General features: G+C 43.0%; 1 protein-coding gene across 2 annotated transcripts in view; it reads right to left on the bottom strand.

The window, feature by feature from the left end:
• Positions 1–17,239, bottom strand: part of yjefn3 (YjeF N-terminal domain containing 3) — a 71,043-nt gene that overhangs the window by 17,667 nt on the left and 36,137 nt on the right. For both annotated transcript variants that reach the window (XM_083767181.1, XM_083767180.1), the window contains one exon: positions 3,639–3,747. In XM_083767181.1, coding sequence (XP_083623307.1) covers positions 3,639–3,747 — 109 coding nt within the window. The remainder of the gene's footprint in view (positions 1–3,638; positions 3,748–17,239) is intronic.

Here is a 17,239-nt window from a genome sequence, read left to right as displayed (position 1 = left end):
ACTGCTTGAGATCGGACATGTACACTTACTTACAACTGGCTACATTATGCTGATGCTACTTGGCATGTTTCAGAACTCTTTTCCATTGTAGTTTTGTGGATGTGTTGGGTGGCAGAGGCAACGACAGCTTGCCAAGGCATTCTGGAAAGATTAATATCTGCCATGTGCAGTCAGTCTGATGTTATATCTTAGAATCCATGTTATGGTCCATGCATCTTTTCCTCTGCCATTTGCAGATGGTTTTGTGTGGGTATAGCCTACCATTCAAATTGCATGCCAATAGGGGTGCCATTTGGCAAGAACAGCATCAAACTATTGCAAAAATATGTTGGTTGATTGGTTCAAGTGGGAAATAGTTCTAGGAAGATTATTTTGCAGACAGCAGATGTGGAAGGGCTCAGCTGGTGTTTATGAGTGGACCCTTACAGGTCTATTTCCATGAGTTCACTCAGAGTGTGTCTATATTATAGACATTAGACGGTGGTGATGTGTTTCACATATTGATGGGGATTAAGTTGAGGGATACATTAAAAGTAAGTTGTGTAAAATGACAACAACTACACTAATGTTGGTAATTTGAACTCCCATGGACCACCAGAATGTTTTCCTTTCAACTTTCATTCCATGTTTTTCTTTGTCAGTCTGACTCCCATCACTGGGATGGACTGTGTGAACTCCATGCTAACCTCCAGGTTGAAGGACATGCCAGACCAAGTAAAACAGCACAGATCTGAGTGGGGCCTCAATTATGTAGAAGGTTTGGAGGGAGCGCTGTGCTAGAATTTCACACACACACACACACACACACACACACACACACACACACACACACACACACACACACACACACACACACACACACACACAGTTGGTGAATGTAATAATCTCAGAGGTATAGCCTTCTTGACACATATGCTAATTTGACATGTGGTCTCAGCTCCAATCAGCTCGGAACACATACTGAGCCTAAGCAAATATCACATGCACATGCACACGCACACACGCACACACACACACACACACACACACACACACACACACACACGGTGTAAGACTTGTAGTGCTGCACATGCTCAGATGCCCTCATAGGCCGCACACTGAAGCCTGTGAACATAGACATTTCGTGTATAGATGTAAATATATGTTTTAAGAGTAAAGAGAGTCTACTGTCAGCTGTCCAAATATTACTAAATAAAAAACCTGAGGCCTACCATACCAAGCCTCAGGCCTGAGGCCTACCATAGCTTGTCACATCTATGCACGAAATGTCTATGTTCGCAGGCTTCTGTGTGCGGCCTATGAGGGCATCTGAGCATGTGCAGCACTACAAGTCTTACCATATGCTTTTGGGAAACCCAGCCAATGCCCATTTGTGTGTTCTGTATCCCTCGACTATATCCTATCCTTCTATAATAGAGGATCAGAGCAGAAACTGGCCCGTTATGAGGCTCTGCTAATGTAACCTGAACATGTCCCTGGTCCACCAGACTGGAGCTACTGGCAGTCACATGTCCCAGTCTTCATAAGCTGAGCCAGCGCTACAATTATAATATGGTGCCAGATCAAACAGAAATACTCACAGACACACACACATGCACCTTTATCATGCACATAATGAACATTGCACGCACGCACGCACCCCAAGACAGCTGAATTGCCCTCAAGGGGTCAAGGGTCTATCCTATCCTATCTCCACACACACACACACACACCCCCCCCCTCCCCCCCCCCCCACACACACCCCCCCCCCTCTGGTTGCCAGATAGATTATAGGTTCTTTTTAGTAAATAATCCCTCCACTGCTTGGCAGCAGGAGCCAGCCCACACAACTCCAGATTGTGTATGTGTGTGTACGTGTAATTGTGTGTGTGTGTGTGTGTGTGTGTGTGTGTGTGTGTGTGTGTGTGTGTGTGTGTGTGTAATTGTATGTGTGTGTGTGTGTGTGTGTGTGTGTGTGTGTGTGTGTGTGTGTGTGTGTGTGTGTGTGTGTGTGTGTGTGTGTGTGTGTGACTGTGTGTGTGTGTGTGCGTGCATACATGCATGTTTGTGCGGTGCATTTGGCAAACCAACAGTGGACCAGAAGTGAAATCACACTGTCTGCAACTCCCGCCACTCATTTTCCATAAATAACAGTGGTGTCGGTAACCGGTTAACCTATGATGTCATGATGGTAACCGGCAGCATCCTGCTCCGTGGCCGCGGGTGGCTCATGTTTGTCTAGAAACACCATGCCTCGGGTATGTGTATGTGTGTGTGTGTGTGTGTGTGTGTGGGGGGGGGGGGGGGGTCCGGGATAGGGCCAGTGGTGGCTGGTGATAATGGAGGGGAAGTGAATCTGTTGGGGCATATTATGCTTGGAGCATCATGAACACACATGCACACGCACGCACAGACACACGCACTCTCTCACTCTGTCTCGAGACATTCAATTTTCTTTGTATTACATCCATGGCTTTATTTTTCTTCTTGTGTTTCTGCCTGTCTGTCTCCTGCAGGATCTGTCCTTCTCGCTCTCTGACAGGGTTTTGTTGTTCCTGTCAACTTCTCAAGAATGATCCAGTCTGGCTTTCTTTTTTCATTCTGTCCCACCCTCATCCTTCCTCACCCTCCTCACTGCTATGCGTCTCTGTCTGCGTGTGTCTTTATCTTGTCTGTGTCTGTGTTTCTGTCTCCAAGTCCATCTCTCTCTCTCTTTTTCTCTCTCTCTCTCTCTCTCCATCTGTGTGCCTGCCTGTCTGATTCTCTCTTTCTCTCACTACCCCGCCTCATCCATCTCTCCACTGCTTCCATGCGTTCGACAGCAACGGAGAGCTCATGTGTCTGGTAGCTGCCTGAGACAAACTTTCACCACAGTCTACTGTGGGACCGCTGAGGAAGACGGTGTGGCAATGAACCAACGGAGCGCTCTGGTGGAAGGGAAACACATGTGTTCTCAACAGCCCTCCATTGACTGACAGACACTCTGTGGCCCCTGACACACTCCAGAACACAACCACACAACCCACACCATAGCAGAGCTGAATGAATGTCCTCAGGTGCAGCACTGCCTGGAGATTCAGCTCAGATGTTTGGAAAAAATCCATGTAAAATGAAATCATAACATTTACCTCCGTGAACCATCCGGTGATGTTACGGTAATGGGCGAGAGTGGAAATCTGGAAGCAGTAGTGATTGTTTGACCTGCTGTGCCGTACACAGGCCACCATGTGACATTTTCAAGAAATCTAATTTTGCGTAATGTGCGGTAGAAAACGACAAAATTAAGGGGAAAAAGCACAGAGGAGAGGAAAGGAGAAGATCAGAGAGCAGAGACAAACTGTCCTTATCAGGACAGACACGGCTCACATTCCAGTAAACAGTGACCTCTGCCTAGCAGCGCCACAGGCCTAATGGCTCAAAGAGCCATGACAATAAAATCAAGACATTACTTCTCCACTAAAAAACAGAACATGTTCTAGCCCTCTGCTTCGTCTCTCTTAATCTAAATTTATAGCACTCTTATCAGGATCTTCACCAAGGTTCGTTTGAAGGAAGGGTGGATAGAGACATTATGAGACAGTGATGTGTGGATGTTATAGGTGGTTATATTGTACTGTGATCCTAAGTGATGGATATTGTACTAAAGGGGTTATACAGACCTTGTTGATGGCGATGGCACAGGCATGTCCCCATATCTCTATCAGCTGCTGCTGTCCAAACCTGTAGTCTCTCAGCAGCTCTGTCTCTATGGCTGCCACTTCCACTTTGCTGGGGGAAACAAGACAGACAAGACCGGATGTAGTTACTGTAGCAACAAGTGTTTTTCTGTGATATAAGTCTCATTTTCAGCAGCAATCGCAGTGGCTATTATTTTCATCTTTGCCCTTCATTCTACTTTACATTACAATCCCCGGTCTAGATTAATGAATGTGTTTAAAGCACTGATTGAAATTCTCAGATGGCTTTTGTCGCCTGGATCGGAATTCTCTCAGCACTGTAAGTCATTACAGGGGGGTGGAAAATCAATTCCTGTTATTAAAGAAGTGTTACTGAAATAATAGTTATAGTGTGGTTGCTGTGTGCTGCAGTTGCTCTTTAGGTAGACTGCTGTTGTGTGATTGCTAAAAAATAAACAAGTTCAAAAGAAACTATACTCAAGAGAGTGTGGATATTCTTTATCTTCAAGAGTACTACTTTGAAAAAAAAAAATTTGAATCACAAAAAAATTAAATAATCTGCAGCCAGCTATTGTAAGAGACTACTCCTCGCCTTCTCCTAACGTTTTTTGATCCGGTGGGAGATAATTATGTCCTGCACTGTAGGATGAGCCACATGGTGGCCCATTAAAGTCACACACACAGGTATTTAGGAGAGTATTATAGTTGGTATGCTTATGAATGCATTCATAGGACAATATGTCACAAGTCTTTTTGTCAGGAGATCAAAGCGGTTACACGTTTGCGGTGGGTATTTACGTGCTACCCAATGTCAAGGTCCAGGTACTGTAGGTCTTCCTGCACCGGCAGAATGTAGTCATGAAACCTAAATAGACTTCAAGGCAGCCTTTACGTTTGGACAGTGAGTGACTGAGTCACATGTCTGTGTAAAATGTGTGACTCGCTGGCTTTGTGTCATAATGTCCCCACACATGTTCTAAAGCAGTGGTTCGCAAACATTTTAGCTCAAGACCCCAAAAAATAAATTAGACCTTTGTCCGGGACCCAAACTAAAAATAGCTATCTACAAGCTCATAGATCTAGTTCTTAAACATTTGTTTTTTTTAATTTATGGAACTTCTTAGATCTTCCTTTGATTTCTTCATGAAATTACTGGAATAATATTTACATTTTGTTTTTAATTCATGAAAAACTTTTTTGAGAATGATTTTTGAAAAAGTTTTGAAATAATTCAAAACAAAATGTAGGAAACAAAAAAATAAATGGATCCCGACTCCCGACCCAGTGTTTGGGAAACAGGTTTCTAAATGCACGGTTTCAGTTTTGCACTTTCAGTCCTATTAACCCATTAATGCAGGGAAAGCATCTGTGTCATTTTAGAGTTTAACCACTTTAACCATTATTTTATATTTTGGCTATTACTAATAGCAGATATACAAGCTCATAGCGTGTGTAGATTCGCTATTTTGGATTTGGATTTTGGATCGTGATTTGAATGTATTTTTGAAAGCGAACTTATTTAACAAAAATCTTTGCTTATGGGGGTCCCTGGATGGGTGTTGGCGGCCAAATATATATACACAGTAATTTTGGAGGTCCTTGACAAAACGTTTGAGCACCACTGATATAGCAACAGATCCAGTTAGGATTTGTAGAATCAGCTTCAGGTCTACTTTATACTCTATGAACTATGAACTCTAAATAAGATGGGCTCAGATGTGCTCCAGTTACACCCTGCACTCTCCTGGTACACCAGAGACACCTATTGGAGGTGATAAGAACTACAGCTGTTCTTGAATTCTGAACAAAATCCTATGGGAAATTAATATGGTACAACTGTACAAGTACCTAGATGTACCAACGAATGCAATACTGGATGGTATTTGTCATGAAACGCATTGCTTTACGCCAAGCAAGCCCTCGGGTAAGTATGAGGAAACATATTTTTTTGAGTCAAAAGGTTAATTACAAAAAGTAATTCTGCCGCAGGCTACTAATGAACATAGCTGTTCAATAATAGATATTTCTATTTTGCATGCAGCCTGTATAGCATTATTTCAAAATTGTTGTACACCAGTGCACCACAGTGTGTGTGTGTGTGTGTGTGTGTGTGTGTGTGTGTGTGTGTGTGTGTGTCTGCGGGCCAATATCTTTTAAACACAAATATATTTAATGCATTTCTTTCTCGCAATTACAATGCCTTCCAGGATTCTGCAAAGCAAATCTGACGCTGCTCTCTGCAACAGCAGCATGTGGAAGCCTCCAAATCAATCTACTGCATGGGCCTATACTGAAATATTCCATCCCAATATATCCAGAAACACAATCAACGTCTTGTCATCAGCCTCCTCGACTTGACGTGACAGACAGACGACAAACAGTAGAGGCACAGCAAGGAGAAGACTGTATCAGATTAGCTTCAGTACTTTCTCTGCCTCTTGTTCGCTTTCCCTCTACCGTCACCTGTAGGATGGTCTTTGACGGGGAGGTATGTCGTGTGATGTGGCCATACCATAACCAGACACCAATAGATAAGATTACCAAATGCAATGGAAATCCCCAAATAGTTTTTTTGTCCTTTTATTGAGGCAAAAGTTTTTTGTTCTCGGAGCTAAGGATGCACACTTAATGCTTAAGCATAATTGTCTCCACCAGCCGAAGGCATGGGGGAGAGTATGTTTTGCACTCCGTCCGTCCGTGTGTCCGTCCGTCCGTGTGTCCGTCCGTCCGTCCGTCCGTCCGTCCGTCCGTGTGTCCGTCCGTCCGTCCGTCCGTCCGTGAGCAGCTAATCTCGGCCACCGTTAACCCGGTCGATGCCAAATTTTGCACACACACTCCCTGGATGCCAACCATGAACCTCTGCCCCAAACTTTCCAGAACGGCCTGTTATAGCGCCACCAGGAGGCCGCTTTGTGCAAAACAAGTTTTTGCACAGTACACCTACAGATTTTGTCCAAACATCACGCAAATTGGTACACAGTCTCTCTAGAGCCATTCAACCAAACCGGTCTTTCAGATTTCTCAGACTCCATCCTGATTGGTTAAGATTGGCTTCCAAAATTCACAGGAGTGCTCAGTTTCAAACAAAATGCTGCAAATCATGAACACATCGTGTGATTTCCGTGAAATTGTGCACCCACATTCCCACTAGGCCGAGGACGAAATGCCACATGAACAATTTCAACTCAGCCTCAAGGTGGCGCTATAACTGGCCGAAAAGTGTTTTTACCTCTAACTGCACAGATCTGTGGATAACTTTGTATGCCAACTCCCTAGAGGCCAAGGAAAAACCTTTGCCTGGAATTTTTCACATCTGCTCTTTATAGCGCCACCAGGAGGCCGACATATGTAAAACACATTTTCTATTATTACTCCTTCACATTTTATCCAAATTTCACGCAAATCGGTACACATGATCTCCATAGTCATGTGATCAAGACAGGTTTGTTTGATTTCTCATATTCCATCCTGATTGGCCACGATTGGCTCCTACAGTTTTCAGGAGTAGCAAATGGCCACAACTCCTCAACGCAGCGTCCGATTGCGATGAAACTGTGCACGCATATTCCCACTAGGCTGAGGAAGAATCCTGGTGGAGACCTGTGCCGATTGGCACTTTATCTAGTTACAATGTAAATATGTCAGTTTAAAGCTCAGTGCACATCACATTGTTCCAGTAATGCAATTAATGTTTCCAATTTCTAGAAAGATAATGCATCACCACCAGGTGGGGATACTCAACCTCAATATATATATATATATGTATATTGAGATTGATGTGTGTGTGTACCAGTATATATAAAAACGTTAACGATATTTCATCAAGATCACCATTATCTCCCTCAGCAGAATGTGTGACATTTACAGATGTCATCATGATAAGCCACTATCTTTTCTATGCTCTATTCTCGTACGTATGTGTATTTGTTGCGATTTGTTGTCATTGATTTGAGTGTCTAGTCTGAATACAGGCTGTACCTCAAAGATTATTACAATCAGCAACCACGTGCTGTGTGTGTGTGTGTGTGTGTGTGTGTGTGTGTGTAGGTGTGGTGTGCGTGGCAGACAGACAGGCACAGCCTGATTGCAGCTGCTGGCCTTTACCTGCGCCAGTGAAGAAGCAGCAGCTGTCCTCCCCAGCTCGCCTCGGGGAGCTTTCCTGACTTACTGTGACAAGATGATCTTTGGAAAGTTCACCTCAGTCCATAGGGTTTGCTTTCTGTTCTGCGGCCTCAGCCCCGACACTGAAACAGCTCACATGTTGAGCTGGCATTGATTGCACTGGTATAGTAGGCTACACTATGTTTTTGAGTTTGTTTGCTTGAATTTTACTGGAAAATTGGGAATGATGCCTGTTGGGAACGCATGCTGTATTTACAGATAGATCTTTTTCACATTTCAAAAATAATTCCTAACTGAAAGCCCCCCCCCCCCCTTCCATAATAGCAGTTCCTACTTGAAAGCATTTCCCCTCACCCGGGGGCAAGACTAGTCTGTCTAGTGTGCCATTTAAGGATTTTATAGATATCTTTTGGAGAAGCGCTGATCCTGCAGACTTCACACGGGGAACTGGATCCTCTGAGACATGCATGCAGAGTTTGAAGTCGATCGATCAGACGGTTCAATATGCGGGGAACAGATAAACAGATTCCATGCATTTATAGGAGGTACTACTGTAGATGGATATATTACTGCTTTCTTTATCCACTGAAAAGTAAGGGTTTCCACTCCAGCTCAATACTGTTAGTAAGGTGCTATTACCACAAGGGAGCAGCACAGGGCATACACAGTGTCAGAATGAAGACCCTATCACAGTAGCAACATATATTTTCAAGCACCTTTTGATGTTTATAGCTAGGAACCTGCGGCATTCCAACAGTAACAAGCAGATAATCCCCAAAAGGTTCTTGAATTCCTTCAATGCCCTGCAGGTCCAATCTTTGAATAGACACACTTCTGCTCTTATAGGTCAAATCCACAGCAACCTTTGGAATGTTCCGACAACCAATAGCTCCTGCTGTGCAGAAGTGGAAAATCCATTACATTTAGCATGGAAGAAGCCATAAGCCATATACATTTGCATTTGTGTATGCGACTGTGCGTGTAGGCACACAGGCACACTCGTGAGAGAGTTCTATTATAAGGGGACGGGGTGTGTGTTGTTGCAGCAGCAACCCCAGTCACGCTGGGACGAGACAGTAACAAGCTGCAAGGTCCCAGCAGTCCATCCCTGGAGGATGAGTTAATTGCACCAAGCTGTGATGGACGGGCCACATGTAACCTCCTCTGGAGGAACCCTGCTCAGCTGTGATCATATCTCCCTTAATGACTCTGTTTACTCATCTCGCCACTTCATAATTCTGTCCCTCCCTCCGTCTCTTTCTGCCTTGCTCGCACTATCTCTGACACATGGCCTGTGCACTAATGTACCTGCACGGTATCACTGAAGACATTATCTTTTTATAATGGGCTATACATACTGGAGGTGTACAAGGAATAAGGTGTAGGTGCTGTAGGGGTACATGACTTTACACAGACTTTACAAACAAGCATTAATTATACAAACATAACTAGACACAAACAATAAACACAACAGAGTTTTCAGTAAAATGTAGCCCTGTATGTGCCCTCAGTCCCTACGCTCATTCTGTAGCTCCGAGATGAGGTCACGTACAGGTGCATGGTTTCCACTAGGAACGTTGCTCACCCTTTTCTGCACATTGTATCCTAAAATTAAAGGTCAGATAATGAGCTTAACTAATTTTAATTTTGGAACGGACAAGAAAATCCAAGTCAGTCATCCAAGGAAGTTGCGGCCGGAGAGGCAGCTTTAGCACCTCCCCTGACTCGAATGTCGACTGAACTGAAGTCAGTTGGAAAATCTAATTCCACATTCGACCAGGGGAGGCGGCGGGGAAGAGCTAATGCACACAACTTAATTGAAAAACATGGAAGCGGTTCACTAAACAAGCGATTTAAACGCTCGTTTCAACCCGTGACTTCGATTTTCTTGTCCGTTCCTAAATTAAAATGAGTTAAGCTCATTATCGGACCTTTACTTTTTGGATACGGTGTGTAGAAAAGGGTGAGCAACGTTCCTAGAGGAATCTATGCGCCGTTTCTGCAACAGAGTGGAAGGGGGACCTCATCTCGGAGCTACAGAATGAGCGTAGGGACTGAGGGCACATATGGGGCTAAGTAAAATTATGACATCATTATCAAATTAATACGTTTGTGCCAAAAGTTCATGATGACATGAACACCAAATCTCACATCCAATATCCTCGAGTCCAGAGTGACAGCTAATAAACATAGCATGTCTAACATTGTGCTCAGTAGGGTGTCACAGTGAGTAATACAGTTGCTGTGTGATAATTGCAGAGTGTAACGAGGAACACTTCTACATGAACCAGTACAAGAGCCCAGAATATTATGTTATTTTTATCACTCCTCTCTCACTTGCTCCAAATCTAATGTCAACTCAAGTCTGCTGAACCAAAATGTTTCCAAAAGTGGAGTCTCGTCGTGTTATTTGGTGGGATTGTTACAATCGTTTTAAGTGCTGGAAGGTGGTCATTAATTAGTCAGATTCCTCTCCTAAGAGGAGAGAAAAATAACACAGCGTACACCACATATTAGGCCTTCATCCATGTCTATCCAGCTCCTACACAGTCTTTTTGTCCAAGTTCAGCCCCAGAAAATGCACACAAACACAATATTAAAAAGGTATCATTAACACATATGCCCTATTTTATACGTAGGTTATTTGGAGAGAGAAAAAAAGAAAAAGAATGCTACCGTCCGTGTTCTGGGGGCAGACATTCTGTGAAAATGTAATTATTGCAGGTACTGCTAGTCTGCTACAAGAATAAAATAATTGTACTAATGTACCCTTGTATGTCTAATGTACCCTTACACAAGATCTAACATTAAAGAAACCTTGAACCGTAGCCTTCTCAATGATTCTTTGAAAAGCCTTTCATGACTCATGAGGTAAAGGGGGGATTATCATTCAATACTATTGCTCTTCAATGGTTCTCTCCATGCTATGGGGATTTCAATCCATGATAAAGAGAGATGGAAAATAGATGTGCAAATGTCACACAGGAACAAAGCACAGTCTTCAAGTAGTCAGCCATTTGTCACCTCAACCTCAAAACGTAAGAATTGCCAATCTTACGTTTATCCTCAACCTTGACTTAACTGAGCTGTATTTTGGCAAGCTTTATTTACCTTTCCACTACCGTTCAAACATCTATTTGTTGGTGAATCTCACCCTTGTGGCGATCGAGCTATGGCTTTTTCAGATTGAGAGTATTCTCAAGGGAATTATTGAGCTGTGTTAATTATTAATAATTAATATTAATTGTCTTCCTGGGAATAATAATCTCACAAAAGGTAATGTAGTTCATCCAAGTTAGTACAAGAATAGGTCACTATTGAAAATATATTTCTCACTATAATACAGTGTCTATGTTTCCACTGTATATGATTTTTAGATGTGTTTCTGTTTCCATTTCAATATTAGCTGCGACTGAGCAACTCCCAATTCTCAGTCTAGGGATTGGAATCCACTATATACAGTACAGCAGGCACGTGCAGAGGGGGGGGGGGGGGGGGGCTAGGGGGGCTTGAGCACCTGCCCTTTTGCAGAGAGTGCCCTTTCTCTAAAAAGAAATAATATGTGGGGGCCAATAAGGGCTTGTGGGGGGGAAATAAGGGCTTATGTGGGGCCAATAAGGGCTTGTGTGGGGGGCCAATAAGGGCTTGTGTGGGGGCCAATAAATGCCATTGGCCCTTCAAGACGAACATTTGACAAGTAATGATAATTTCATAATGAATCATAATGAATTATCTTTTAATCTGCCAGTCAGTCAGTTTTAGTTTCAGACTAATGAGAACATATTTTACTGTCCACTGACATGAAATGGCACTCCACAAAAAGACCACCGCCAAAAATCGGTGTGCGCTGTGCTCGCCCACTAAATTTGGGAGAAAATTTAATAACTGGCTACTCTTTCAAAGAAAAGATATAGAAGATAGAAGGTAAAAGCCAGTAGGGGCTAGTTGTGGCAGCACAGTTGGGGAGAAATGAATTGGCAGTGGCACAACTAAATTGGGGAGAAAACATACAATATTCACATTCAAAAATTATTGTCAGTGTTGGACCCCTTGGTGGTCCCTGGACCCAACATTGGGAACCAGTAAGCTAATACGCCTATACGCCACTCTGTGGGTCAGTCTGATAGCCACAATAAATAATAAATAAAATGACACGGCAGTGACACTGATAATTAGCAATTATGAAGAATAATGTGGTGCGGGTTTGTACATTCACACTCGGAACCTCTAGGCAAGCCTACTACTGGAGTGGTTATCGTCACTGTCACGGGGCAGCCCGTGCCCTATACACAGACAATGATTGGGGACATTTCATAAACTTTACTACACCTGCTTCCAATTAATTATCATCAATTAGCCGGCTTGGAAGTGGTGGTTCAAGTTGTAAAGTGTATGTTCTATTTATTGATACTGTAACTGAAATGCATTGCTGAAGGATACTAATTGTTTTAAAGGTATTTATTGATGTGAAGTTGAATTGATTGTGAGTCACCTCTCCCTCTGCAGTGGCATTCCTGTTGACTGGGAAGGTGCCAAGTGCTGCAGAGGAGGAGGGGTGTTTGATTCGAGAGCAATCTTATTTAAAACCAAACTATAGTTTGTGTATGAATGGACGTCCGGAATTTCATGTTTAAGTTCAGGTTAAAACCTTCAGTAATGGTGTGTTAACTCATTGGCCTTTTGTATGCTTATGGTGAGTTAATTGAATTGCCAATTTGCTGTGATATGGTTTGGTATGTCTCTCTCCTATAAAGGGGAGACCGCAGCTGATGTTTGAGAGTTAGACCTTGGTTGACACACAGGTAACAGCCTAAGTGAGAGCTGCCAGGGCCCTTTGGAAAGTAAGGGTATGGCCTGTTACAGCTTCTCCTTGTTTTAGGTGTTGTTCAGTAGTGTTGTCTTCAAGTGTGTTTGTTTGTACATCTGTTATTTTGGCCAAAGCTTGTTTTTTGTCATTGTCTTTGCCGAGGCCACACTGTACCATAATCTGCACGGGACTGGAAAGGTGAATAAAAACCCCTAAAAGGGCATTCTTGGACTCGTCTGTCTTTTTGGAGCCTTGGCCGGTCGGCCAACTTCACAGTCACAAATTACATTTTTATTTATGTTCATTTTGAATTCTTTGTCTGTCTGTGAATTGTTTTATATTTTTAGGTGGAGACCAATGGGGTTTCTGCTTCTTCCTCCACTATTATTTGTAATTTTCTTTTCCGTTTCAGTATTGGATTTTAACTTTAACGCCACATGCTATTTCCATCCATTGGTGTACTGTGCTTTCAATTCTCTGTCCTTATTTCTCATCTCCTCTGCCATCCTTCTCCATGATTATATCTGCCTCTACTCCTCACCTCCATCTATTCTACTGACACCTGTAATCTGTCCACCATAGCTGCTCTGATGGAGGATCACAACCTACATACATCAGAATGATATGAGAGACAGAGACAGAGACAGAGACAGAGACAGAGAGAGAGAGAGAGAGAGAGAGAGAGAGAGAGAACGAGATAGGTTAGGGAGATAGCAACCAGGGTGGTGAACGCATGGGAGATCAGTCTGGTGGAGTCTGCCGTACACACATTTCACATGACATACAGTACTGTATGTGTGTGTACACGTATGAATATTTCAATCTTGATGAATATATTCAAACTTGAGCAAAGCTACAGAATAATAATCATGTGCTGTCATATAAACCCATTAGCACAAAGATAATCGCGTTCTCATCCTTAGCTCAGAATATTCCAGCTAAGCACCACTTAGAGAGGAGAAGGCATAGACGTCCCTCATCTGCTCAATTCTTATGAGTGTAATAAGTAGTGCTTTCAGCACTCATCATCACAGTGGAGCTTCCTGGGTTAGCCGTCATGGAGGGATATGTTAATGTGCATGACCTTTAACTACTGTATGTCCTACTGCTATTAGTGTGTTCCAAATTATTGGCCAAGCCAATCATGATAACCAGATCATTATAGGCCTTTCTGTAGTGCGTGTGTGTGTGTGTGTGTGTGTGTGTGCGTGTGTGTCGTGTGCGTGTGTGATGTGTGCTTGCGTGTTGTAGTGCTACCTTTAGAGTAGGGCTGCGGGGCTGGACAGAGAAGAAGACTTAGATGGATGTTGGCATAGAAAGAACCGAGAAAGAGAATAGAGAATGTGTTTGTTTGTTTGTGTGTGTGTGTGTGTGTGTGTGTGTGTGTGTGTGTGTGTGTGTGTGTGTGTGTGTGTGTGTGTGTGTGTGTGTGTGTGTGTGTGTGTGTGTGTGTGTGTGTGTGTGTGTGTGCATGTGTGTTGCGAAAAGGGAGAGAGGAAGACGGAGAGATCATAAGATCTCGTATGAGTGGCCAACTGGCCATTTCTTACAAACTATTCTTAAAAAGGGTTAGTTGACAAGTTGCTGAAAATACAGCTCTAACAAGACGTATCCCAAAAAGCTTTTAGCCCAAATACTTCTATGCATCAGAGGCAGTTTTTTAAGAAAAGAGAAAAAAAAGCGAAAGTCAATTGATCCAAGCATCATGAGATCCAAGCATCATGACCATCATCCATGTGACTCAGTCACAGAGACAAGCTGACCATGCAACTCATGCATGGTGACCCATCGGTGTGGTTTGGGCCATTGAATTGGGCCAGTTGAATCACTTGACATATCACACAGGCGTGAATTCCGTTTGTGTCCGAGCATAGGCATGGTAACACCCCGCCTGCCTGTTATTGGTCTACTGACACTGCCCGTCTTGACTGTCCTCCAAGACGTGAGGTTACTCCGTGGTGAGATTGAGAAATAAATAATACAACAAGAGAATGACAGCTTGGCACACGTGACAGAATGCAGCCCTGTAACTAACTTGTACGTTTTATTTTTGTAGAAGAGGCAAACTTATTGTTTATGCCTGCCGTTTGCTTTGATTTAATGTTGTACTATGATTTGAAATAAAGAGTTAGTGTTGATTATCGTGTATTAATCTAATTATAGTAAACTAATACTATTACACTAAAAAGGATAAAGATGAAGATGAATGAAAATATACCTTTTTTTAGTACAATAATGTTTCAACACAAACACTTTATTTTAGAACTCACCCAAATCATATTATGGCGTGCATGTTCAATCAATTTTTCCTTCAAAGCAAACGGCATAAACAATATTAGTTAGCGTTCTCTTGTATCATACCATTCTACTTGGTTACTCCACCACGGAGTAACCTTAAACCATAAACAATATTAGTTAGCGTTCTCTTGTATCATACCATTCTACTTGGTTACTCCACCACGGAGTAACCTTGTATCATACCATACTACTTGGTTACTCCACCACGGAGTAACCTTGTATCATACCATTCTACTTGGTTACTCCACCACGGAGTAACCTTGTATCATACCATTCTACTTGGTTACTCCACCACGGAGTAACCTTGTATCATACCATTCTACTTGGTTACTCCACCACGGAGTAACCTTGTATCATACCATTCTACTTGGTTACTCCACCACGGAGTAACCTTGCATCAGACTATCCAGGATTCCAGCATATCCACCTCGGACGGAGCTCGGAGGACAGTAGGCCAATCACAGGCAGGCGGGGCGTTACCATGCCTATGCTCGGACACAAACGGAATTCACGCATCACACAGCTGGGACGAACGCTAAAACCGGCTCGTCCCTCGTCCCGTGGTTTAGGCCAGTGGTTCCCAAACTTTTTCATGTCAAGGACCCCCAAATTGACACCAATTAGCCTGCGGACCCCCATTTGAAAAGATATGCCAGGGACCCCCATAAGAGAAGGTTTGTACAGCTCTAGCAGAGATTCTCAATCCGTTTAATTTCAAGGACCCCACAGGTTGACGTGCATTCGTCTATGGACCCCCAATTAATGGCATTTCTATATCTGGGACACCTAATTAATATTGTAAAATGAATGTTAATTTAACTCTGAGAGTGTACAAACGAGTCCATTTGGTTCCATTTGTACACCATCAGAGTTACAGACCCACAAGGGTCCATTTGGTTCCAAACTATAATTTAGCTGGGGACCCCCTGGAACTCCCTCAAGGACCCCTGGGGGACCCCGGACCCCACTTTGGGAACCACTGGTTTAGGTTTACTTAGTTATAATGATCATCACTATTGTCTTCTGTCTGTATGTCATACAGGGAATAGCACAGATCAGTGTAATGATCATCACTATTGTCTTCTTTCTGTATGTCATACAGGGAATAGCACAGATCAGTGTAATGATCATCACTATTGTCTTCTTTCTGTATGTCATACAGGGAATAGCACAGATCAGTGTAATGATCATCACTATTGTCTTCTTTCTGTATGTCATACAGGGAATAGCACAGATCAGTGTAATGATCATCACTATTGTCTTCTGTCTGTATGTCATACAGGGAATAGCACAGATCAGTGTAATGATCATCACTATTGTCTTCTGTCTGTATGTCATACAGGGAATAGCACAGATCAGTGTAATGATCATCACTATTGTCTTCTGTCTGTATGTCATACAGGGAATAGCACAGATCAGTGTAATGATCATCACTATTGTCTTCTTTCTGTATGTCATACAGGGAATAGCACAGATCAGTGTAATGATCATCACTATTGTCTTCTTTCTGTATGTCATACAGGGAATAGCACAGATCAGTGTAATGATCATCACTATTGTCTTCTTTCTGTATGTCATACAGGGAATAGCACAGATCAGTGTAATGATCAATCACTATTCCTGGCTGGCAAGATGCAGTAGGCAAATCATCATGGAGGGAGTCCCATGCTGCCTACGGCCCAGGGTGACATACACCTTGAATCCCAAGCACAGTATATATCCAAACTGTCCCACGGTTTTGAGGTCTTTCAAAGACGTTTTAGTCAGACATGGCTGTGAAGTTTGCGTAAGAATAATATTGTTATATTTCTCCCCCACCCAGTTATGCAATATCCGTTGTACCCTCTTGCGTTTTCCTTTTATTCGTCTATTATATTAATCTCATTGTTCAGCCCTGATGCACCTGTGTGGCCTGTAAGTAGTGAACATGATCCCATTTGCCTTAGTCCACAGGTGCTGGGAAGCTCATGTCCTCTTTTATTACCTGTGTGTGTGTGTGTGTGTGTGTGTGTGGTTCCGGTTTTAAATGAAGCCATATAGGAAGTGACAGCCCGCTAGTTTTGGTCGAAATAGGCAGAAAATAGTTATAATAGACAGACCTCATCTGAATACTCCACTGAAAGGGCGTTCTCAGCTGTCTATTCAGTAGTCTACAATGCACCACAGGACAAATCTTATCTGGATGAAGTTCCCTCCAGCAGGTAGTGCGCGCGCGCACACACACACAGGCACATGTAATGCTTTACACGTTCACACCCACCCACATAAATCCGTGAAATAAATCAAAGAAATCATGTGAATCTAAGGATTCCCATGGCAACTATATACTGTACACACGCACGCACGTGTGTGTGTG

The sequence above is a fragment of the Protomyctophum parallelum genome (genome assembly GCF_964188405.1).
Source record: "Protomyctophum parallelum genome assembly, chromosome: 6".
Taxonomy (NCBI): Eukaryota; Metazoa; Chordata; class Actinopteri; order Myctophiformes; family Myctophidae; genus Protomyctophum; species Protomyctophum parallelum.
This window is presented reverse-complemented; position numbering and strand designations above follow the sequence as displayed.